The 19175-nt window shown below is 51.0% G+C and overlaps 1 protein-coding gene across 1 annotated transcript in view; it reads right to left on the reverse strand.

Annotated features, from left to right (window-relative positions):
• Nucleotides 1–1141: 1141 nt before the first annotated feature.
• Nucleotides 1142–19175, reverse strand: part of CNGB1 (cyclic nucleotide gated channel subunit beta 1) — a 31771-nt gene continuing 13737 nt past the window's right edge. Inside the window, exons 15-33 of the mRNA XM_085589820.1 lie at nucleotides 17976–18105; nucleotides 17627–17660; nucleotides 14926–15049; nucleotides 13350–13445; nucleotides 12809–12966; nucleotides 12474–12650; nucleotides 11613–11821; nucleotides 10729–10779; nucleotides 10530–10616; nucleotides 10114–10178; nucleotides 9589–9711; nucleotides 8394–8535; nucleotides 8028–8187; nucleotides 7319–7416; nucleotides 7148–7231; nucleotides 6662–6780; nucleotides 5933–6079; nucleotides 4949–5144; nucleotides 1142–3393 (exon numbers count right to left, since the gene is read on the reverse strand). Of these exons, the coding sequence (XP_085445946.1) occupies nucleotides 3181–3393; nucleotides 4949–5144; nucleotides 5933–6079; nucleotides 6662–6780; nucleotides 7148–7231; nucleotides 7319–7416; nucleotides 8028–8187; nucleotides 8394–8535; nucleotides 9589–9711; nucleotides 10114–10178; nucleotides 10530–10616; nucleotides 10729–10779; nucleotides 11613–11821; nucleotides 12474–12650; nucleotides 12809–12966; nucleotides 13350–13445; nucleotides 14926–15049; nucleotides 17627–17660; nucleotides 17976–18105 (2413 nt within the window). The 3' untranslated portion in view covers nucleotides 1142–3180. The remainder of the gene's footprint in view (nucleotides 3394–4948; nucleotides 5145–5932; nucleotides 6080–6661; nucleotides 6781–7147; nucleotides 7232–7318; nucleotides 7417–8027; nucleotides 8188–8393; nucleotides 8536–9588; nucleotides 9712–10113; nucleotides 10179–10529; nucleotides 10617–10728; nucleotides 10780–11612; nucleotides 11822–12473; nucleotides 12651–12808; nucleotides 12967–13349; nucleotides 13446–14925; nucleotides 15050–17626; nucleotides 17661–17975; nucleotides 18106–19175) is intronic.

The following is a 19175-nucleotide window of genomic DNA, read 5'->3' on the forward strand; positions in this document are numbered from 1 at the left end:
GGTGGGTTATACTATTCTTTTTGTCAGCTGATTTTTCTAATGAGAGACATTTGTCTTCTTTAACTTCCTACAGAACACTGAATCACTATCAGTTCTCTGAAAGACATGGGCCACAAGGAATATGAATACATCCCCAGTATAAAAAAATTACATATATAAAAATATAAACAGTGTATATAAAGCCTCCAGTAAAGATGCTACTGGTGACAGTGAAGCAAAACCCACCACATTCCTACAGCTTCAAAGACAAGCTCTGCTTCTTCCTCCAGCACTTCTCTATTCCACTTATTTCACTAAAAAGCAGCAGCAGCTAAAATATCACTGCAAGAGGACCTGGTTTCTATGGCAATAAGCAGCTGCCCATCAAGATTCCCCAAGTACTGCATGAATATGAGAGAGGATCTCATATCAGATTGACCCAGCACTTAAGGACATCCAGAGGAATGATCAAAGCTAGTGAGAAATGCAGTAAAGGTACATGGAGTGTTACCAAATCCATCAGGAATGTTCCAAGGGCAGTGGAAGGAACACCCAGTGATGAGTGCCCTCTGCAAGATATTTATTGGAACCAATGCAAATGGAGCCCATTGCAAATACAGCAAAACTGGTAAATGAGTGGAATTTAAAAGTTCAACAGAAGAAAGCCAAGCCATGGCAACCCCCAAAACATGAGGCACTAAAGTCTCTGTCCTCTGTTATCTCTAAATAGTCCTGCAGAGCAAACAGACCTGAGCTCAACTCCCCAGCCCAGCCTGCAAGTCTAGCCCTACCTTGACCTTAATTATTACCTGGAGAATAATCTCTCCAAAGAACTAAAGCCATAAACAGATCACAGAGAAGGATAATTTCAGATCTCCCTATGGTTCCAGAATTACCAGTTGTGTATCCATCAGCATCTCATGCTGTATGTTGAAAACTAAGGTCTTCAAGCAATCTTTGCTATTTAAGATTTTTTTCTCTCCTATTGGTGATTAAAAGCAAATTACATTTCTACCACCAGTATTATGTGACCTCTGAGCCTCTCAATTATTTATTGGGAAATAATATGAACTGCATGTGAGGATTTTCTGGCTGTCAGCGCATGAGTGAGCAAGAAGTTGAAAAACAGCTGGAATGTTGAAATAAATCCACACCAAATAAATGGTAATCTACATGGTGTTTATTGTAGATGCAGTGAATTATGAGAGCAATTACAGCCCGCTGTTTATTTAAACACTTTTTCTAAAGAATATTAAATCATAGAAGTAAATAAGAGCTCCAGTTTGATTTTTGCATCTTTCCTGGTTTCACTATATAAATATTTATTTAAAGAGTGCAAAAAATCCCAAACTTTGCACTCCCTACCAAAATCTTCTACCTGGGAGGAAACCACTTGCAAATGACTGAGGATAAGAAATTTTCAGGGAAGTCTGGGTGAGTGCAGGCTCTCCCCTGCAGTGTGATGGCTTCAGACCCTCCTGCAGTACAGTGGAGCTCATTAAATTTGTTTAAAAAGAAAGCAAGACATTATTAGCTAATGCTAACATCTATTCTGGCTTTATTTTCTGCCACAGAAACTCATACATTTTGCAAGAGAGGGGGGGAAAAGCAACAAAAGAAGATCCCAAAGGAGGTGAAGGTCAGCCCCGTGCTGCTGATGGGAAGAGGGATCATCCAGGGGGTGACACCAGCACTGCCACCCTTCACTGTGCCACAGCCAGACCTGTGGAACCTGCAGCACTGCTCACTGCATTTCTGAACACCTGAGAAGTCCCTTGGCCACGGTGACAGGGCTGCTCCCTGCAGCAAAACCTGCCCCAGCTTTTCCTCCACAGGGCGGCGAGTGGCTCCTCTCGACGGAGCCAGTGGTGCTGTGGGAACACGGACAGCCAAAAACCTGGGGAGGATCTGCAAAACCTCATCCATGCACTGCTTCTCACCTCTTCTCAGCTCACCAGCAGCTCGCTCTGCTGGGTGCTGGCTTTGAGGAGGATGAGGAAGGAGCTGGTGGTGCTGGAAGAGGATGGGACACCTTGAGCCATCAGCTGGGTGCTGGCTGCTGACCTGATGTTTGCCTTCCCCTCCAGCACCCGGTCCCAGCACAGCTGGGAGAGTGACTTCATGACTTCAGTGATGAGCAGGACCAGAGTGGCTTTTGTCTCTGTGTGAAATGTGGCCAAGAGCCAGTCTGAAGTGGCTGAAGGGCTGGAAGTTGCTTGCTGGAAATGTGGATGTCACTGAGGTCCAGCAATGAGTGCAGGGGAGCACCTGCAAGCTTGTGCACACGTGCTGGCATGTTACAGGCTCTGAAACAATGTTTGGGAAATGAGAACACCTATTGCACTTCTCTTTCCCCTCCCAGCTGGGAACCAACCCAGCTTCTCCCTTCCTGCTCTCTGTTTATCCCTCCCAGCAGTGGCAGCACAGACAAATCCCAGTGTTGGAAAAGAACTCCAGGAACCTCTCATCCAGGATTGTGCTTCTCTATCCTTGAAAGATGCTCATCAAATCTCCCCATAAGAAACCCCATTAATGGAGAGTCCACAACCTTCCCAGAGTGGGCAGCTGGCAAGAATTCTTCCCAGTGGCAAAGCCAAGGTGGTCTTGGCACCATGAGGGGATCCTCAAGCATCTTGCAGTCTGTGCACTTGGGGACACAGCTTGGCACTCTCATGACAGCTTGATTTGCTCCATGCTTGGCCTGTGAGCATAGTCCACATCCTTTTCAGATGAATCACTCCCCACTGCTGCTGTCAACCTTGAGCCCAACACAGAAACCTTGTTGTTTTTTTTTCCCTTGGTTGTTTCTAGCCAAGCAGTGACTCAGCTGTCAGAGGTGAATAACTCTTCATGCTTTGTCTGAACACTCATTAACCATCCAGAGCCATAAAAAGCAATTTTTCCGTAGCTCTCCTTCCACAAGGCTGGATTTCAAAACAAGGGGGCTGACCTGAGATTTAGTGGGAAATTCATAAAGGTGCTCAATAGATCTGCAGAGCAGAGAAACCTTATATGGTTCTGGGTCAAATAGCAGAGGGTTTTATCAGCAGTGATTGAGGGTCTGGGCAGAAGAGAGAGGCAGATCCTACCCACAGCACATAGCAAAGCCTACAGCCACTGCATGGAAATCATTAACAAGAAAAATCTGCTAGCCCAGGCATTTGCCTGACTCCTACGCCTGCCCCGGGACCTGCTGCTCTTTCATTGCTCTTCTTTTTTTTCATCTTTCTCTGAAATCTCAGCAGCAAGGATTTCCTCATCTTCTTTTGCTGTGGAAATCACACGAATGGTGACTAAATGATCAGGAGATTCTGAGGATATTTCCTCTCCCAGGCGTGTTTGTGCTCTGTGGGCTGTGACAGGCGATCTGTGGTGCACTGGTGATTTTGGTGGTGTTGGGCTGACACTGGAACCCTGCAATAAAAAGTTAAAAAAAAAGGCAAAAACAACCTTAGCAGATCCTTGCCCACTATCCCTAACATGGCAAAGCTGGACAGGAGTTCTGTGGTTCCACCACAGGATCCCTGCTTTGGGATGTCAGCTTGAGGTCAGGGATGCTCCCTGCAAGAGGGGCTGCTGGATTTTATCCTGCATGTCTTGAGAAGCACAGAGAGAGGAGCACAACAGAGCTCTCTCACATCTGCACTAACTCTTGTTTTGCTCCTGAAGCTTCTGGAGGGGCTGGTCTTGGCCAAACCTGGCACTAGAGCTGCTGTGAGCAGTGCCAGGCTGCCCTGGCATCCTTTAGAGAGGAGCCTCAGAAGCCTGCCCCAGGGATGTGCCATGGACAGGGAGGTTCTGAAGGTCCAGTGGAGCTCCCCAGATGTTCCTCTTGGAAACCTGTGGGAAGGCTACACCCTTCTACAGGATCACTGCTCCAACAGAACCACATCTGCCACTCCAGGAGGACGCAGCCACTCCAATTTGGACTGCTACCAACATGCTGGCCAAAGGGGTGTCAGGTTGTGTTCTGACTCTGTTTTTCTTTTGTATTATTGCATGGATTTTGTTTCTTTTCCCTTTTCCTAATGAATTGTCTTTCTGACTTGGGGTCTCTCACTGGTTTTGCTTTCAAAGCAGAACAGAGGTTAGCAGGGTTCTGCTCACCCACTAGTGGGGTTAGCTCCCAGTACATGCACCCTTCAGCACTGGGCTTGTTTTCACTCATTCAGAGCCCTCAGTGCCACTGCTCACTGCTGCTGTTAACTGGTTACGGATTAATGTTAAACACAACATTGTTTGAAGCTTCTCATGCCTCTGAAGGACTGCAGAAATGCAATTATGCCTGGCATCAACCTGGTGTTTACCCAGCCTCAAGGTCACTGCACTCCCTATCAGCTCCTTCCCCTCCCTCTGCACATCCAGATGTGATAAGTGTGCCTGGTTCCATGCTGAGAAGAATAACAACAGGGACTGCGTGGAGACAAAACTTTCCTTAGAAGTTTAGTTGAGACAGTTGGAATTAAAAAAAAAAAGGAGGGGGGAGAGAAAGGACAGGGCCATTTTCCTTTTCAGCTGCTCATGGCAAAAAGCAAGGGGCTCCTGCAGAGGTGGCATTGCCTGCTGTAGGAACCTCTGTCCCAACCATTTGGAGAAAGCTTTGGAACATCAACTGGGCTGTGGGTGCCCCTGTGGCACCCTGCCAGTACATTGATGAATTATGAGGGGCTCTGTCTCTGCAGGACAGAAGAGACATTCATTCATCTGTGGCTATAGCCTAGCTAGAAATTAGACTCAGGCTAAGCACAGGTAGGCAAAAATGTAATGTATTTCCCTTTTGTACAGCAAAACAAACCCCTGTGGGACACTGGCACTCCCCCAAAGGCTTGTGCAGGATGCTGAGTTACCCCAAGCTTTGACAGACCCCAGCATCCTGAGCTCAGCCCTTGAAGGCACCTTAACCATTGCAGAGCCGGTGGGGAGAGCACCCCTGGCACCCGAGGAAGCAAAGCCACGCTCCTGTGCTGACCTGCGCCTCCTGCATCGCCTGCAGCTCCTTCAGCCTCCAGCGGAGCCGCCCCAGGGGCCCCTTGCCCCCCATCCTCCCTGTGGCCGCCAGGGCAGCCCTGAACAGCTTGGGGGTGTCGGCTTTCGGGGGGATGATCAGGGGATCTCCGGGGCCTCCTTTCTCATCTTTGGGCTTGTTGCTGCTTCTCAGCATTTTCCTACAGCACGGAAAGGGAGAGGTGATGTCAGTCTGGGAGCACGACCTGTTAGCAGGATTTTACAACGCAGAGAAACCAAGCGTTAAAAGGACAAGGAGCTCTGTGTGCCTTAGGGAGGACAGAACAACAAACCTAAGCCATGCTAAAAACGAAAAAGATTCTTTACATAGATTTTTAAGCGAAGGCGCTTTGGCCTTGCTCCTTGCCCAGCTCCACGGCTTTGAGAGGCGAATTTTGACAGGCGGAGCCCGGCAGGCAGCGCCGAGGGCCGGGTGCCCTCTGCCGAGGCACAGCAGCGGGAGCATCCCCGGCAGCGGGAGCATCTATCCCCGGCAGCGGGAGCATCCATCCCCGGCAGCGGGAGCATCCCGGGCAGCGGGAGCATCCATCCCCGCAGCGGGAGCATCCATCCCCGGCAGCGGGAGCATCCATCCCCGGCAGCGGGAGCATCCATCCCCGGCAGCGGGAGCATCCCGGGCAGCGGGAGCATCCATCCCCGGCAGCGGGAGCATCCATCCCCGCAGCGGGAGCATCCATCCCCGGCAGCGGGAGCATCCATCCCCGCAGCGGGAGCATCCATCCCCGCAGCGGGAGCATCCATCCCCGGCAGCGGGAGCATCCATCCCCGGCAGCGGGAGCATCCATCCCCGCAGCGGGAGCATCCATCCCCGCAGCGGGAGCTTTCCCAGGGCTTCACAGCAGAGAAAACTCCCCGGAGACCGCCAAGCCCAGGCCCGGCTGTTTTCAAACCCCCGCAGGTTTTTAGAAAGCAGCAGCCCAGCACGTACTTGGCTTTCTTACGCAGCAGCTTCTGAGACTCCGGGTAATGCACCAAAATCTCGTTCAAGTCTTTCTTCTCCAAAATAAAAAGGTTGGCGAAGCCGTGGGCCACGACGTTCGCTGTCCGGCGATTTCCCCCTCCTGCTGCCAGCAAGCTGGGAGAGACAATGCAAACATCAACACCTCTGTTCACAGGCTTAGAACGGCAAATCTCCTTTACACGTCTGCACCTCTCTTGTTCAGGGGACTCAGTTTGTTTATATTTCACTCCTGATGGAAGTTATCGTGAACAATTTTTAAAGAATGATAAAGGGAAACCTTGCATGGAGGACTATACAAAAAATTACTTGTGGGTTTGAAGGGTTAAATATTGCATTTTACACCAGTCGAGTGTCTGCTAGGCTGTGGGGAGGCAGCAGTATTGATGTGTTATCAACAGGGCTTTTCATTCCTATGAAAGAGCTGCATTAATGACTGGGAGACTGTATTTGTGAAACACCTTTTCTGATCAATTTTCCCATTCCTCCATCCATATTTCCCAGTTTACCATCACCAGCTCCCCAGGCAGAAGACAGCAGGATGACAGCAGGAAAGCTGTAATTTGTGCCTCAGCCGCTGCCCAGTGTTCATGGCTCTCAGTCACAAAGATTAATTGGGATGCTGCTGATCCTTCCACTTCCCACCCTCCTCACCCACAAGCTGTTATTTCCCCAGCTCCCTGAAAATGCTTCTCTCACCTGATTTCCCCAAAGACAGATCCAGCTTTCAGAGTCACCAGCACGGATTTGCCATCAGGTCCCCCCAGCACCTGCACTTGTCCCGCTTGGATGATGTACATCTCACGGCCTATTTCTCCCTGCAGGGAACAGGGGAGCTGGCTGGGACACCCAGAAACAGGGAGACCTCATGGATGCCCTAAGCAGCATCTTGCTGGAGATCCCCATGACCATACTGCCCTCTCCGAGCTCCCAAAATGTCTTGATGGTGCTCTCTCCTGAGCATTCTTATCTCAGCATCCCAAAGATTCCAACAAGCTTTCCCCTGCTCCCCTGCTGTTCAGAGCTGCAGCTGCACAGGTCAGTCTTTGCACAGGACCAGCTTCCACTGAGGATGCTTTTGCCCCAAATTCCCTCCCTGTGAGGTGGCTCACCAGGGTGATGGCCAGGCCTGGCTCTCCCAAGTGTCCTGCACAGCCTAGCCATGACTCCCAAGCATCCCGTTACCTTCTTGCACACGTAGTCATTGGGCAGGTAGACCACTGATTTGAGCCGCTTCAGCATGTCAAAGATCATCTGTCTGTCACAGCCCTGAGTCCAACAGAGCCAAAACATGCCAGCATTAGTCTGTGCTGGCGTGGCAGCCTGTGCCATGGGGGCCTGTGCTGCAGAGGGTACCTGGAAAAGGGCCACTTTGCTCACGATGTTGTAGTTCACGTCGATGGCAATGTCCAGCCTCATCTTGTCTGGCAGCTGCACCAGCAGCTCTGACTCATCTGTGAGACAAAGCAGAAAAGTGGCTGCTTCCTGCACTTGATCTGAGAGCGTGTCCTTCATGTGGCAGTGGGAAGCAGCCCACGTTCTGGTGGCAGAGGGCAGGAGGCAGCTTGCACAGAAAGGTCTCCTCCAGCCTCTGCACACCCAGCAACCTGCAGGTCTAAATCTGAAGTGTGATGGAAAATCACCCTTTCTATATCATTATCCCTGTCCTGATGGCTCTCAGAAACAGACCACTGAGTCCAAATCAGCTTTTTTCCTGTCCAGGAGGGTGGGCACAGATGTTCTGGTTCTGCCTGATGAGCTGGAGGCTTTGCTGCTGGGCACACTCTGGCCAGCGATTGACAGTCACTGTCCTCTCCCCAGGGCATGTGGGACACTGGTCTCAGTGTGCTGTAAGTGATGCCAAGTCACCAAAATGCTGTGACCCAGTGGCAGTCTGTAAACTCTATAGGTGGGCAAACAAGCCCCTCTGCTGAGGAGTAAAATAAGCCACCCTCCACCCCCAAACTGTAGTGCTATTTGACAGCAACATTTCAGCTCTGCAGAGCAACCACATGAGATAAAACATGAGATTCAAGCCTTCACCCTTGGAGTGGCTGGATCTCACCTAGCATGCCTTGGGAGTGCCACGTGTACTCGTACCACGTCTTCACCCTGTTCTGAACTGTCCTGGGGATCCTGTAGAAGTTCATGTATTTAATGGTGCTGTCCATGCAGCTCCGATAGTAAGTTTGTCCTGCAGTAGCAGCACCAACCACATCTCTCATCTGAAAGGAAGAAGTGGAGGAGAACTTAAAGTTGCTGTCACTTATCCATCAGCAGGTTAAGCATGTCAGCCAAGCCCTAACAGCATCTGCCAAATCCTTTTTGTCTTGCACCAATGGGAAAACAAACCCGGAGAAGCAAACCTGTGGATCAAGCCCACCAAAATCACCCCCACCCGAGGCTGTAAATCCCCCCTGACACAACTCACCTGCCCTATCATGACAGAGAAAGCAAAGACGCCTGTGAAGTAGTTCAGCAGCTGGAAGACGATCTCAAACAGGGTCTTGGGGTCTGGCAGGCCCCCGATGGTGATGAGGGTTTTCACTGCCCAGTAGTAACAGCGGATGTAGCTGGGAGGAGAAGAGGAGAGCAGAAATGGAGAGGAGCAGAAGAGAAGGCAGCTCTGAAGGCATTTCTCTTTCACCCCTCAGTACTGAGCTCACAGCCTCTGGCCATGGCAAGCCAGAGCCTGCTGAGAGTAATTATGGATGACAAAAGGAAAAACTGAAGGGCTTCGGCCTCCCCAGCACCACTGCAGGTACTTCTGGAGATGCTACAGGAGCAGGGGAACCAATGGTCCCTCCAGGAACCTCCACCTGGGAGGCTCAGCTCTGGTTACTCCTGGTTTCTACTCCTTACAGATCTGCCATAAACCAGCAATGTATTTTCAGCAACATTTACACCTTTAGAAATCATCAGGGGAAAAAACATGTTTGTGAGCAAATTGTTGGCATGGGATTTAGGAGAAGCCAAGTGAATTCCTGATTCCCAGGTCTTGGGCATTCCCTTGGGTGTTTTGTTTCCACCTGAAGATGGACACAGATTTAATATAATACAAAATAACTCTCTAGCAGCAGCATTAACACAGATGTGGGCATTCAGCTTGTGAGCCAAGGATTCTGCCTGTAGCATCAATCACTGACTGCACAAGGGACAGTTAAAATGGGTATTGCCATGGCAAGGGGAAGGGCAGGCCACTGTCCCCATCTCACACCCTGGCTGGTCTGAAGGGCCTGGCACAGGGCACAGGGACACATGGTGTCACTTCCCATCCCAACCTGGCAACAGTCAACACAGACAGGAACAGAAGTCATACTCTGGTCCTGGTTGGCCAGGGAGCATTCCTTTTTTCCCAGCACCAAGATCCCACTTCTTCAGCCCCTTCAACCTGCAACTGCTTTCCACCTCTGCCCAGCTGCAGCCTCATCCTGCAGCACTGTGTACTACTGCCCACCCATCCTTCCTGTGCTTGTCATTATCCCTGGCTCCACATCTTCTCCCGGCACTCCCAACCCTTTGCTTCAGGGGTTTTCATGGATCCAGCTGCATCCCAACACCTCCCTCATTGCTCCAGCTCATTGAGCAGGCTGTGCTATGTGAGACCCCCCAGCCCTGGTTTGTACCTGTTTCCTTCCCCATCATAGACCCAGGTGGTGGAGCCCAGCCCTTCGTAGGCTGAGGCCCAGTAGTAGAGGCAGGAGTTCACGTGCAGGCTGTACAGTAAGTAGGCAGTGGTCCGAATCACCCTGCAGAAAAACCCAGGAGAGAGCAGGAAGGGAGATGATGGCTGCCAGGGAAAGATGTCAGGATCCCCCCTGGGATCAGCAGGAGCCTTGAAGTGGTGACAGAGCACCCCAACCCTGCTGCTGCCTCCTGCGGCCCTGCAGCTCCAGAAGTGCCAAGAAAAGCAGTTTATCTGCTGATGCTCTCCTTCACTGCCAGCACCCCGTGGGCTGGAGAGAGGTGATCCTACCCCTGCAGGCTTTGGGACCCTGATGTCCCACCACATCAGCCAAAGTCCATGTCAGCCAGCCCAGGCACAGCAGGGAAAGAAATCAGGGACACAGAACAAGTGCAGAATGAAGGGAACCTTCCTCCCCAGTGGCAAACAGCAATTCCATGTTCCCTCCTTGCCCCCTGGCCCTCACCTGTAGATGTATGCCTTGGTCAGGATGGCCTCCAGGCGGCTGTTGAACTCGAAGAAGGCCAGGTACTGGGAGGAGAAGAGAGCTGCATGTTCCAGGCTCCCTTGGGAGAGTCACCTCCCCATAAAACCCCTCTGCCCCTCATTTCCCTCCTGCAGCCCCTCTGCAGCGTGGGCTGCCACAGGCAGATTTGTCTCCATCCAAAAGTGCCCTTCTAGTCAAACGTGAGTAGCCTAGGATTGAAATGAAGTGTTTGACCAACAGCCCTGCAAAGCCTCTGGGACAAAACTTCCCTCCATTTTATAATCCTGCTGTCATCATTGACGAGTTTAACAAGCCATAGCTCACCCCAGCCAGCACAGGACTCCTCTGTGTGCCCTGCAGCTGCTGTTCTCCTGATTCTGTAAGCCCTGACTCACCTTCAGACAGCGAGGGAAGCGCAGGAGGGGGTTGACACCCACTTTGAAGTAGAAGAAATCCAGGGGCAGGAGGCACAGCACATCCATCTGAAATCCACCCAGGGAGAAACCTCAGTGGGGACCTGCAGGAGCCCTGGGGTGGGGCTGAACCCACAGGGCAGATGAAAGATTCAGATGAATAAAGAAAACGTTGACAAACCTTGAAGCGTTGTGATCGCAGGTAGTTCTCTTTCATGGCCCTTTTGTCAGTCTGGTGGGGAACAAGAAGGAGAGAGAGAGAGGAAAATTGATTATTGCTTAGAGAAAGGAAAGTTAGGGCCAATGTGGTCATCCCTGGCTTTCCTCCTCTGCACCACAACAGGGAAGATGCTCCCTTTGTGCCCAGAAAGGGGAGAAGAGCAAGCAGAGAAGTCCTGGCCATCTTCCCATCCTACTTTGGGACATCCTGTTTTGATTTTGCATCCCAGGAAAAGCACATCACAGTGCCAGCACCACAGAAATCAGCATGTGGAGGGGAAACTGCCTGTCTGAGCCTCTGCATGGCCACAGGAAGGCTGTACCCTCAAGGTGTGATTTTTCAGTTTGTTTAATTGAATATGGAAATGAAATCAAGGGCTTCCCTTATCTCAGGCATGGGATCTGTGCGTTTAGATTGCAATTGCAAATGCATCCTGCCTGGAGTGCTCCTGAAAATTAACCCCAGAGTTTGCTATGCCCATGCCCAAGGTTGGCACACACAGCTGTGCCAGGGCCAGTCAGTGAGCACCTCACCACGGGCAGAACCACCCCATGGAGCAGCACCCTGCAGGTATCCCTACCCAGCTACAGGAACCACAGGCCACACAGTACTGGATAGCATGGCAATGATTTTATAGGGAAAAATGGTGTGTTTGGCAGAAAAAAAGGCTTGGCTTATCCAGTCAGTATCAGGAGAGGTGCTCGTGGTCTCTGGGAGGGGCCAGAGCCCTGAAGGCCGTGGCCAGGGTGAGAGAGCTCAGTTCAGAGACCAGCAGCACCCATGTCCCCGAGGGTGATGGGCATGGGAGGTCCCACAGTGCTGGGATGCAGTGCCCTGCCACTCACGATGATGTCTCCCCCCTGCACGAACTGCAGGCGGGTCTGAAAGATGAGGATGTCCAGCAGATAAATGAGGTCACAGAGGTAATCCACCAGCAGCCAGTAGTGGATGTTTGCTGGAGTCTGGTAGGGGAAAGCCCAGCGGACAGGGATCAACCAGCAGTTCCAGTTCCAGGCCATGACAACGAAGAACAGCCACAGCACGTACATCAGATCTGCACACAGGGAACAGCAGCACCATCAGCTGGGCACACATCCCTCCTCTTTGGGAGCCCACTGCACAGAGGTTTCCATCCCCTGACCTGCCCTCAGCACATCAGCAAAACCTGCAGGAAGTCTCTTGGTGACAGTGATTGCAGCTGGGCTCTAGCACAGGGTTAACACCCCTGGTCACAGAACACACCACGTTTTATCAGAAAGCTTCTTCTAAATTTGCTCATTCAGCTATATTTGCTTTTGCTCTGCTCCCACAACTCCAACTTCCCTGTTTTTGTTTTTCCCCTCCAGTCATGCTGAACTGGTGGCTGGCTGCCTGAGCCCAGAGGTTTCCAAAGGACTGAGGAATATGAAAGACTAAGGAAAGAGCTGGGCTTCTGTGGCGTGGCCACAAGGCAGTAGAATCTTCTTTTGTGATTTTAATTTTTTGTGGGGGTGTCCACACCCAGGGAAAGCAGAATGCCTAGACCTGCTCCTGACACCCACAGCTGGAAGTATTTAGGAAAAGCCTATGCCTTGCAGAGGAATTTAAAACTCTGTGCTTTGGTGAAAACTAAGTTGCTTCTTGCTTAGTTTTCCTCCCCAGCTCCTCACCCTCTGTCCCCCAGTGCCACCAGCTTGGCCCAGCCCAGGCTGTGCTCCATCACTCACTGGTGAGGGGGTCGATGCTGCTGGGGAATTTGTAGCTTTTCAGGCGGTCCAGCCAGGGCTGGTGCTTGAACGTGCAGCACAGCATCTCGCAGTAGTGGTCATCCCCCAAAGGTTTGTCCCCCTGCAGCTCCCCTGGGGCAGGCACGGGTGCTGCTGCAGGTGCTGGCTTGGTGGGAGCTGGGAGAGTCCACACAATTATTTCAAAGGGCAGAAAAATCTTCTTGCTGCACTTTTTCTTAAGGTCTTTAAACTGTTAATAGAACAGTTGCCTCCCAGAAGACACAGCGTGTATGGGGACCCACCAGGGAAACACCCCCAGCCCCACCTGAACTCACATGCCACAGGGCTCTCATCATCCGAGGTGACATCGGAGTCAATCAGCTTCTCCTTCACCTTCTCAGTCCTCTCCTTGAAGAGCCTCACCAGCTCCTGGAGCCGGCTGCTGATGGCGGCGCTGCTCAGGCTGGAGGCCGAGCCGCAGCGCCCGGGCGGGCTGTGGGGACACCAGCGGGCACTTCATGCAGGGAGGAAAGGGCAGGGCAGGCTCATGGGATCAGAGAAACCTGGAATGGTTTGGGTTGGAAGGGACCTTAAAGCTCATCTCATTGCAGCCCCCTGCCATGAGCAGGGACACCTTCCACTAGACCAGGTTGCTCCAAGCCCCATCCGGCCTGGCCTTGAACCATGACCCAGTGTTGACCCATTCTTTAACCCACAGCAGCTGAATGAGGATTTACCTGTGCTTATTTGGGTACTGTGTGGTGAGGAGAACACAAAGTGGCATGGCTCCCTCTCCTAAAGGATATTTGGGATCTTCCCACCCCAGCCCCAGGATGTGAGCCCCTGGTGATCAGGAGTCCCTGGCCCTTTACTCACCTTTCCCTCTGCTCCTCCTCCCAGCCCAGCACTCTGCTGGGGGATTGGCTCACCAGCCCCTTGTCCAGAGCATCCTCTGGGAGCAGTCGCTTCCTCCTGCAGACACAAACACAGAGACCAAGGGTTGGCTTGGCTCCTCTCCCTCCTCCCCCTCCCAGGTGTGACCTGTTTTCCATTCCCCCTTCTCCTAATGGGGTCAGTTTCCCCTAATTTTTGGCACTGCCTGGAGTAGTTGGGAGTGAACCCCCCCTGCTCCTTTCCTGCTAAAGCCCTATTTCTCCCTGAGCACCAACAAGCCCTTGGCTCCATGGACATGCAGCCACCTGGCAACTCAATTTAGGTACCTGGCAAGATGCAGGGAGGACAGGCATCACCCCAGTGCCACAGCTTCACATCTCTGCACTTCCAGAGGCAGGCAAGGAAAGTGCAATGCCAGCAATGCCTAGAGCTTGTGTCCTAACACAGCTGGGGGCTCCCTTTGGCACAGATGGATTTCTCAGGGCAAGAAAGGTGTCAGAAGGGAAACTGAATATGAAGATAGCTGTCCCAGCAAAAATCTAGACTGGTTTGCAAACCTGCAGTCAAGCCCAGAACTTTAGCTGTGATGAAGAAATTGTCTCCTGCCACCACAACTGCTGATCCCACTGGCCATGGCACAAAATGTCTCAGTGCTGTGTGTGGAGCAGAAGGCAGGATGCTGAGGGAGGTCATCCTGCCATCACAAATCTCCCAAAGAAATGGGAGTCAAATGGGATTCAAATGCTGTGAACCACCACCTTCAGCCTCACTGGCTCCCAGGTGTGTCCTGCTGGGAGGTGGAACAGGTGAACAAGACTGATGAACCTTCATTTCCCGAGTTTTTACAATTTTATTATTTGCTCCTCCAGGAGCAAAAACTAAAATATCCAAACTATTAAGTGAGAATGACTACAGCACCTGGTTTTCAGCACAGAAAAAATCCCACTTTAGCTTTTATTTTGAATCCTCTGCAAGAGTGACTCTCAGAAAAAAAATCCATCAGCTTCCTCCAGCCTAAATTTTAAAGCTCAGTTTTAATCCTCTCCCTAAGCATAGAATCACTGAGGGGTCTGGATTGGAAGGAACCTTAAAAGACAATTTAGTCCAGCTCCCTGGCATGGGCAGGGCCAAGTAGCTCCAAGCCCCATCCAACCTGGCCTTGAATACTGTGCAGGATGGGGCTTCCACCACTCCCCTGCAAGCTCAAACCCAGGGGGGACACGCTACAGCAAAGATACAAGAAAAAAATTGTTTATTTTTAAGATGCAGGCTCATATCCAGCACATAGACCCTCTGTGCTCTGAATCTGGGAACAGAGACAGGTGGACAACAGACAAATGGAATTTGACCGTGGCCTGGGGATCAAGCCCATCTCCGGGAGGACACACAGACAGGGCCGTCCCTGGCCACAAAAATGTAAACAAAATGTAATTTAAAAACCAGAAACAAGGGGCAAGGCTTTGGCCATCTCCTCTGCTGTGCCCTGGGGTGACACCACTGCCCAAATGTGCTGGGAATGAGCATTTCTCGGGCTGTGTGCCCGCTGGCAGAGCCGTACCTGGGGGAAGCTGCGCCGGGCACCGCCAGCAGCTCGGGGGCTGGCAGCGCTCCGTGCCTGCCCTGGATCTCCACAGCTCGGCCTGGGCTGTCCCCATCCTCCATCTCCACGCTGGGGGAGTCTCCTGCTCCGAGGAGAAGGACAATAATGGCAGTGAGGGGTGCTCCCACACCCCGCGCTGCCCCCAGACGCTGCAGTGTGTGGGAAGCACTCTCCTCCCTCCGTTCCCTTCTGGCCTGGCTCTCCTTTTTCCTAAGCATTTGGAGCATTATTTATCTTTTTATCTTTTTTTTTTTTTTTTTTTTCCCAGTTTTTAACACTCTAAGAACTACCATCTGCTGCCCTTCTGCTTGCCCAGCTTGCAGTGATTTCAGCTACTCCATCTGAGTGTTGGGTTCCCGTGGTTTGCAAAACAATGGAGATTAGGATTCCCAGCTGCAGGTGCTATGCAGGAACCCAGGATTTCCAGGAGCAAGCCTGCCCCCCAGGGTGTAGAGATTCTCCTGGTTCTTCTCAATGTAAACATATGGATTGTGACAGCTCTGAACCACACAATGTTTGCTTCTCATGCAGAATAAGACACTATTTAAATAAGCATTAATGGCTTCTTTCTTCTGCAGAGATAATAACTGCTTCCTGCCACAGGCATGGTCAGAAGCAGGAAGGTTGGATGTTTATAGTGGGTAAAGTAAGATGCCAGTTGTCCAAAGGAGAAATGGCACTGGGGACTACCTTGGCCAGACCCCACAGTTGCTTGGCTGTGAAGTGTGATGTCTTTCTTAGCTATTTAACAAAATAAAATTAATTCCTGCAGGATTCCTTCTGTGGGAGGTTTTCACACATCTGAAAGACCCCATGCACCTTCTCCTGCTTCACACTGATGTGAAGCTAGTGGACCAGTGTGGCTTGACTAAATGCCTGAGAAAAGGCCTGTTTGGGTGGCAAAGTTAAAATCTTGTTGCATGTAAGGAAAAGCAGCAGAATTCAGCTTGCTGGTGAAAAACAAAGCAAAGCAAAGCTGCAGAAAAGGCAGAAAGCCATGAACAGCAAACCTCCACCTTCCTCTCCTCTTAGCATGAACAGGCTGCACAAATGCTGGAAAGAAAACTTGTGGTGATATTGCACCCTCTGCCTGCAGGTCCTTCAGGAGAGCTTTTCTGAGCAGCTCTAAACACACAGCATTTGCAAACACTCTCTAGGCTTAGCTAAAAAGTCACACAGTGATGAGGCAGAAGCAGACAAACACATGGATTTTGTCCCCCAGCCTCTGTGCTGCAACACAAAGCGTGCTTTTATTTTTTCTTTAACTCTTCCCCTCCCCAGAAAGCAACAAAAAAGCAACTACTCCAGGAATCCCCCCGCCCTCCCCACGCCCCTCTAGCTACACAAAGCCATCATCAAAGCCAACATCTCTAATACCTAGTGGGGATTGCTCCTCAGTGCAAAAATTGGGGTTGACAAGTCCAGCCTTTGGCTTGCTGGCGCCAGGGCGGGGGGCGCGGGCGGCAGCGGGGGCTCGGGAGCTGGGGACATTGGGGACATTGGGGACATTGGGGACACTGGGGACATTGGGGACATTGGGGACATTGGGGAGCAGCTCCCGAGCCCCGCGGCCGGCAGGGGAGGGGTCCCTGCCAGCCCCTGGCTTGTCCTGCACCAGCCGGTGCAGCTCGACGTCCCGGGCCCGCCTGGCCATGCTGCCAGCAGCCTGCTAGGTGCTTCAAGCAAGGGACAAGGCATCTGCAGCTGCAACAGAACACAGAGAGGTTGGAGAAGGGAGGGCTGCAGCAGGCAGGGATGTGGGGCTGACTGTGCTCCAGGGCTGCCTGCTGCTCACAGGCCTTGCTGGCACTGCTGGCCATCCTAGCACGTGTTTTTGGTGGAGTTATGGAAGGTTAAGGGTTGGAAGGGACCTTAAAGGTCACGTCCCATGGGCAGGGACATCTTCTGCTACTCCAGGTTGCTCAAAGCCTTATCCAGCCTGGCCTTGAGTACTGCCAGGGTTGGGGCATCCACAGCCTCCCTGGGCAACATGTTCTAATATCTCACCACCCTCACCTTGAAAATTTCTTCCTAATAACCTAACCTAAATTCCCCCTCCTTCAATTTTTACTTGTCCTATCACTACAGTTCCTGACAAATCAGCATTTTCTAGAATCGCTGCCCCTCTGCAAGGGCTGCAAGCAGAGAATCTCAGGGGTGAGGGCAAGCCATTCCCTGTGCAACTCCCTGATGCCAGTGGAGTTCTGCCAGGATGTGCCTTTGCTCAGTCAGGCTGCAGTGGGAACTCACCACCTGATTTTCATTACCACCCATTGCTTCCTATAACGTTACATTAAAACGTGTTTTATGCCACTGATTATTTCCCAAAGGGAGAAAAGTGGTAGAGAAAATACTTTTTATCCCTGTACATCCTCCAGCTGAAAGAGAAACTCTTATTTCACATCAGGGATTGCTTAAGCAACAGGACTAAGCATTGTACATTCCGAGCTAGCTCCAGACAATGCCAATATTGCCACTGTGCTGTGCCCACGGGATGTTTTACCCCAGTGAACAGCCCTGCCTGCCCTTGCAGGCCCAAGCTGCAGAGGAGTCAGTTCCCTGCTCCCTGACAGCAGGAAAGGAGAAGTTCAATTCTCCCTCCATCAGGCACCCTGCTTCTCTTCACCCCACTTTGGCATCGTTCTGCTACAGGCTGTACCTTCAGCATCAGCTTCAGCTGTCTCCTCTTCCGCCTTCAAAATGAAAAAAAAAGCCATTTTAAAGAGTAAAAGCCCATTCTGTCAGCAAAAGAACAGACCTTGCAGCTTGACTGGACGCCCCATATCCCTCCTACCACCAGATTCTCAGCTTCCTGTGCAGTGCCCACCCTGTAGGGTGAAAGGAGCCTTCCCTCCAGCCACAGCTACTTCTGCTGTCCCCTCCAGGGATGGGGACACGTCCTGTGCCCAGCCCAGCCTGCTGTCCCTCTTGGAGAAGCCCTGAGCCCCAGCACTTGCAGGGCAGCAAGAGCTCATTGCAGGGAGCCCAAGCAGGGAGCGGGGCCGTACCTGCACAAGGGCACCTTCCAGATTACTTATCTCAGCTTCCTCCAGCTGCTCAAGCCTGAGGGCCTCCTGGGCAAGGCAGGCTTCATCCACACCCTCCTCAGCAAGGAGACAAGGAGGCTGCAGCAGGGGTCTGGAAGGAAGAGAAGAAATACTGCCTGGGAGACCAGGTGAGAGGTGCATAAATAAATCAGGGCATTGTCAGGTATAACAAAAAACTGCAGAGGCAGAAAGATCCAGGCAGAATGTTTCTCCTCCTGTGCATCATTTCTCATATAATTAAAGTGGGCCAAATAAAAAGCCAAAATGCAATTTCCAGGCAAGGCTTTCCCACAAGAACTATTCAAATCCCATGTTTGCCTGTGCAAGACACCACCAGGACATGTAATTCTCGTTTTCCTTCCCGAGCAAGCACAGACCTCAGCTCCAGCATTCTGACAAAGGGGCTCCTAAGATTGATTTTATTGCTTTAATATAACTTCATAACTGAAATAAAAGCACCTCAAGTGTTGCTCTGTGCATTTACCTCTTGATTTGTTCTTTCCTAGCAAGAAATGCAAAGCAGGGATTTGGGATAAGGAGAAGAATTTTAAGAGAGCTAAATACTCTCTTGTTATATTTAATAATTTCCCTCCTTAATATTTAAAATTATGCTCTCTTCAAATGTGATCACAAATCTTTCCATCCTAAACTAGAAAACCTGTTGGTCTCTCTCTGTTTTCCCAATAAACAAACACATTGAAGGATGGAGTAGCATCTCATTCACCCCACAACTGAAGCTCAAGTTTCTATAGTGAAGCTCCAGGACCAGACTTTGATGAAATACAAACATATGGGTTTGACACTGAGTAATCATGTGTTTTCAGCTTCTTCCTGAAAATCTAGCTACTTTAGAGGAATTAACACAGAATAATATTGTAGTACTAGGTAATCCCTAAATGTTTATCTCATATGAAATCAGAGCAAACTACTAATCTGAGCAGGAAGATGTCTCCCAATACCATCTAGACCAAAGTCACCACCTTTCACAAGAACTCGGCTATTTTCTACAACAGGAGAAAAATGTAAAATTGCACCTACTTGTCTGAAGCAGCATTTGCAGACACAACACATAATCCTGTCTTTACATTCAGCTCTGTGACACTCAGAATAATCCCGAGTGCCCTGAATTAATGGATATGGTTGAAATAGCCGGGCCCATCT

This window comes from Lonchura striata, chromosome 11, assembly GCF_050655825.1.
Source record: "Lonchura striata isolate lonStrDom1 chromosome 11, ASM5065582v1, whole genome shotgun sequence".
In the NCBI taxonomy this organism is placed as follows: domain Eukaryota; kingdom Metazoa; phylum Chordata; class Aves; order Passeriformes; family Estrildidae; genus Lonchura; species Lonchura striata.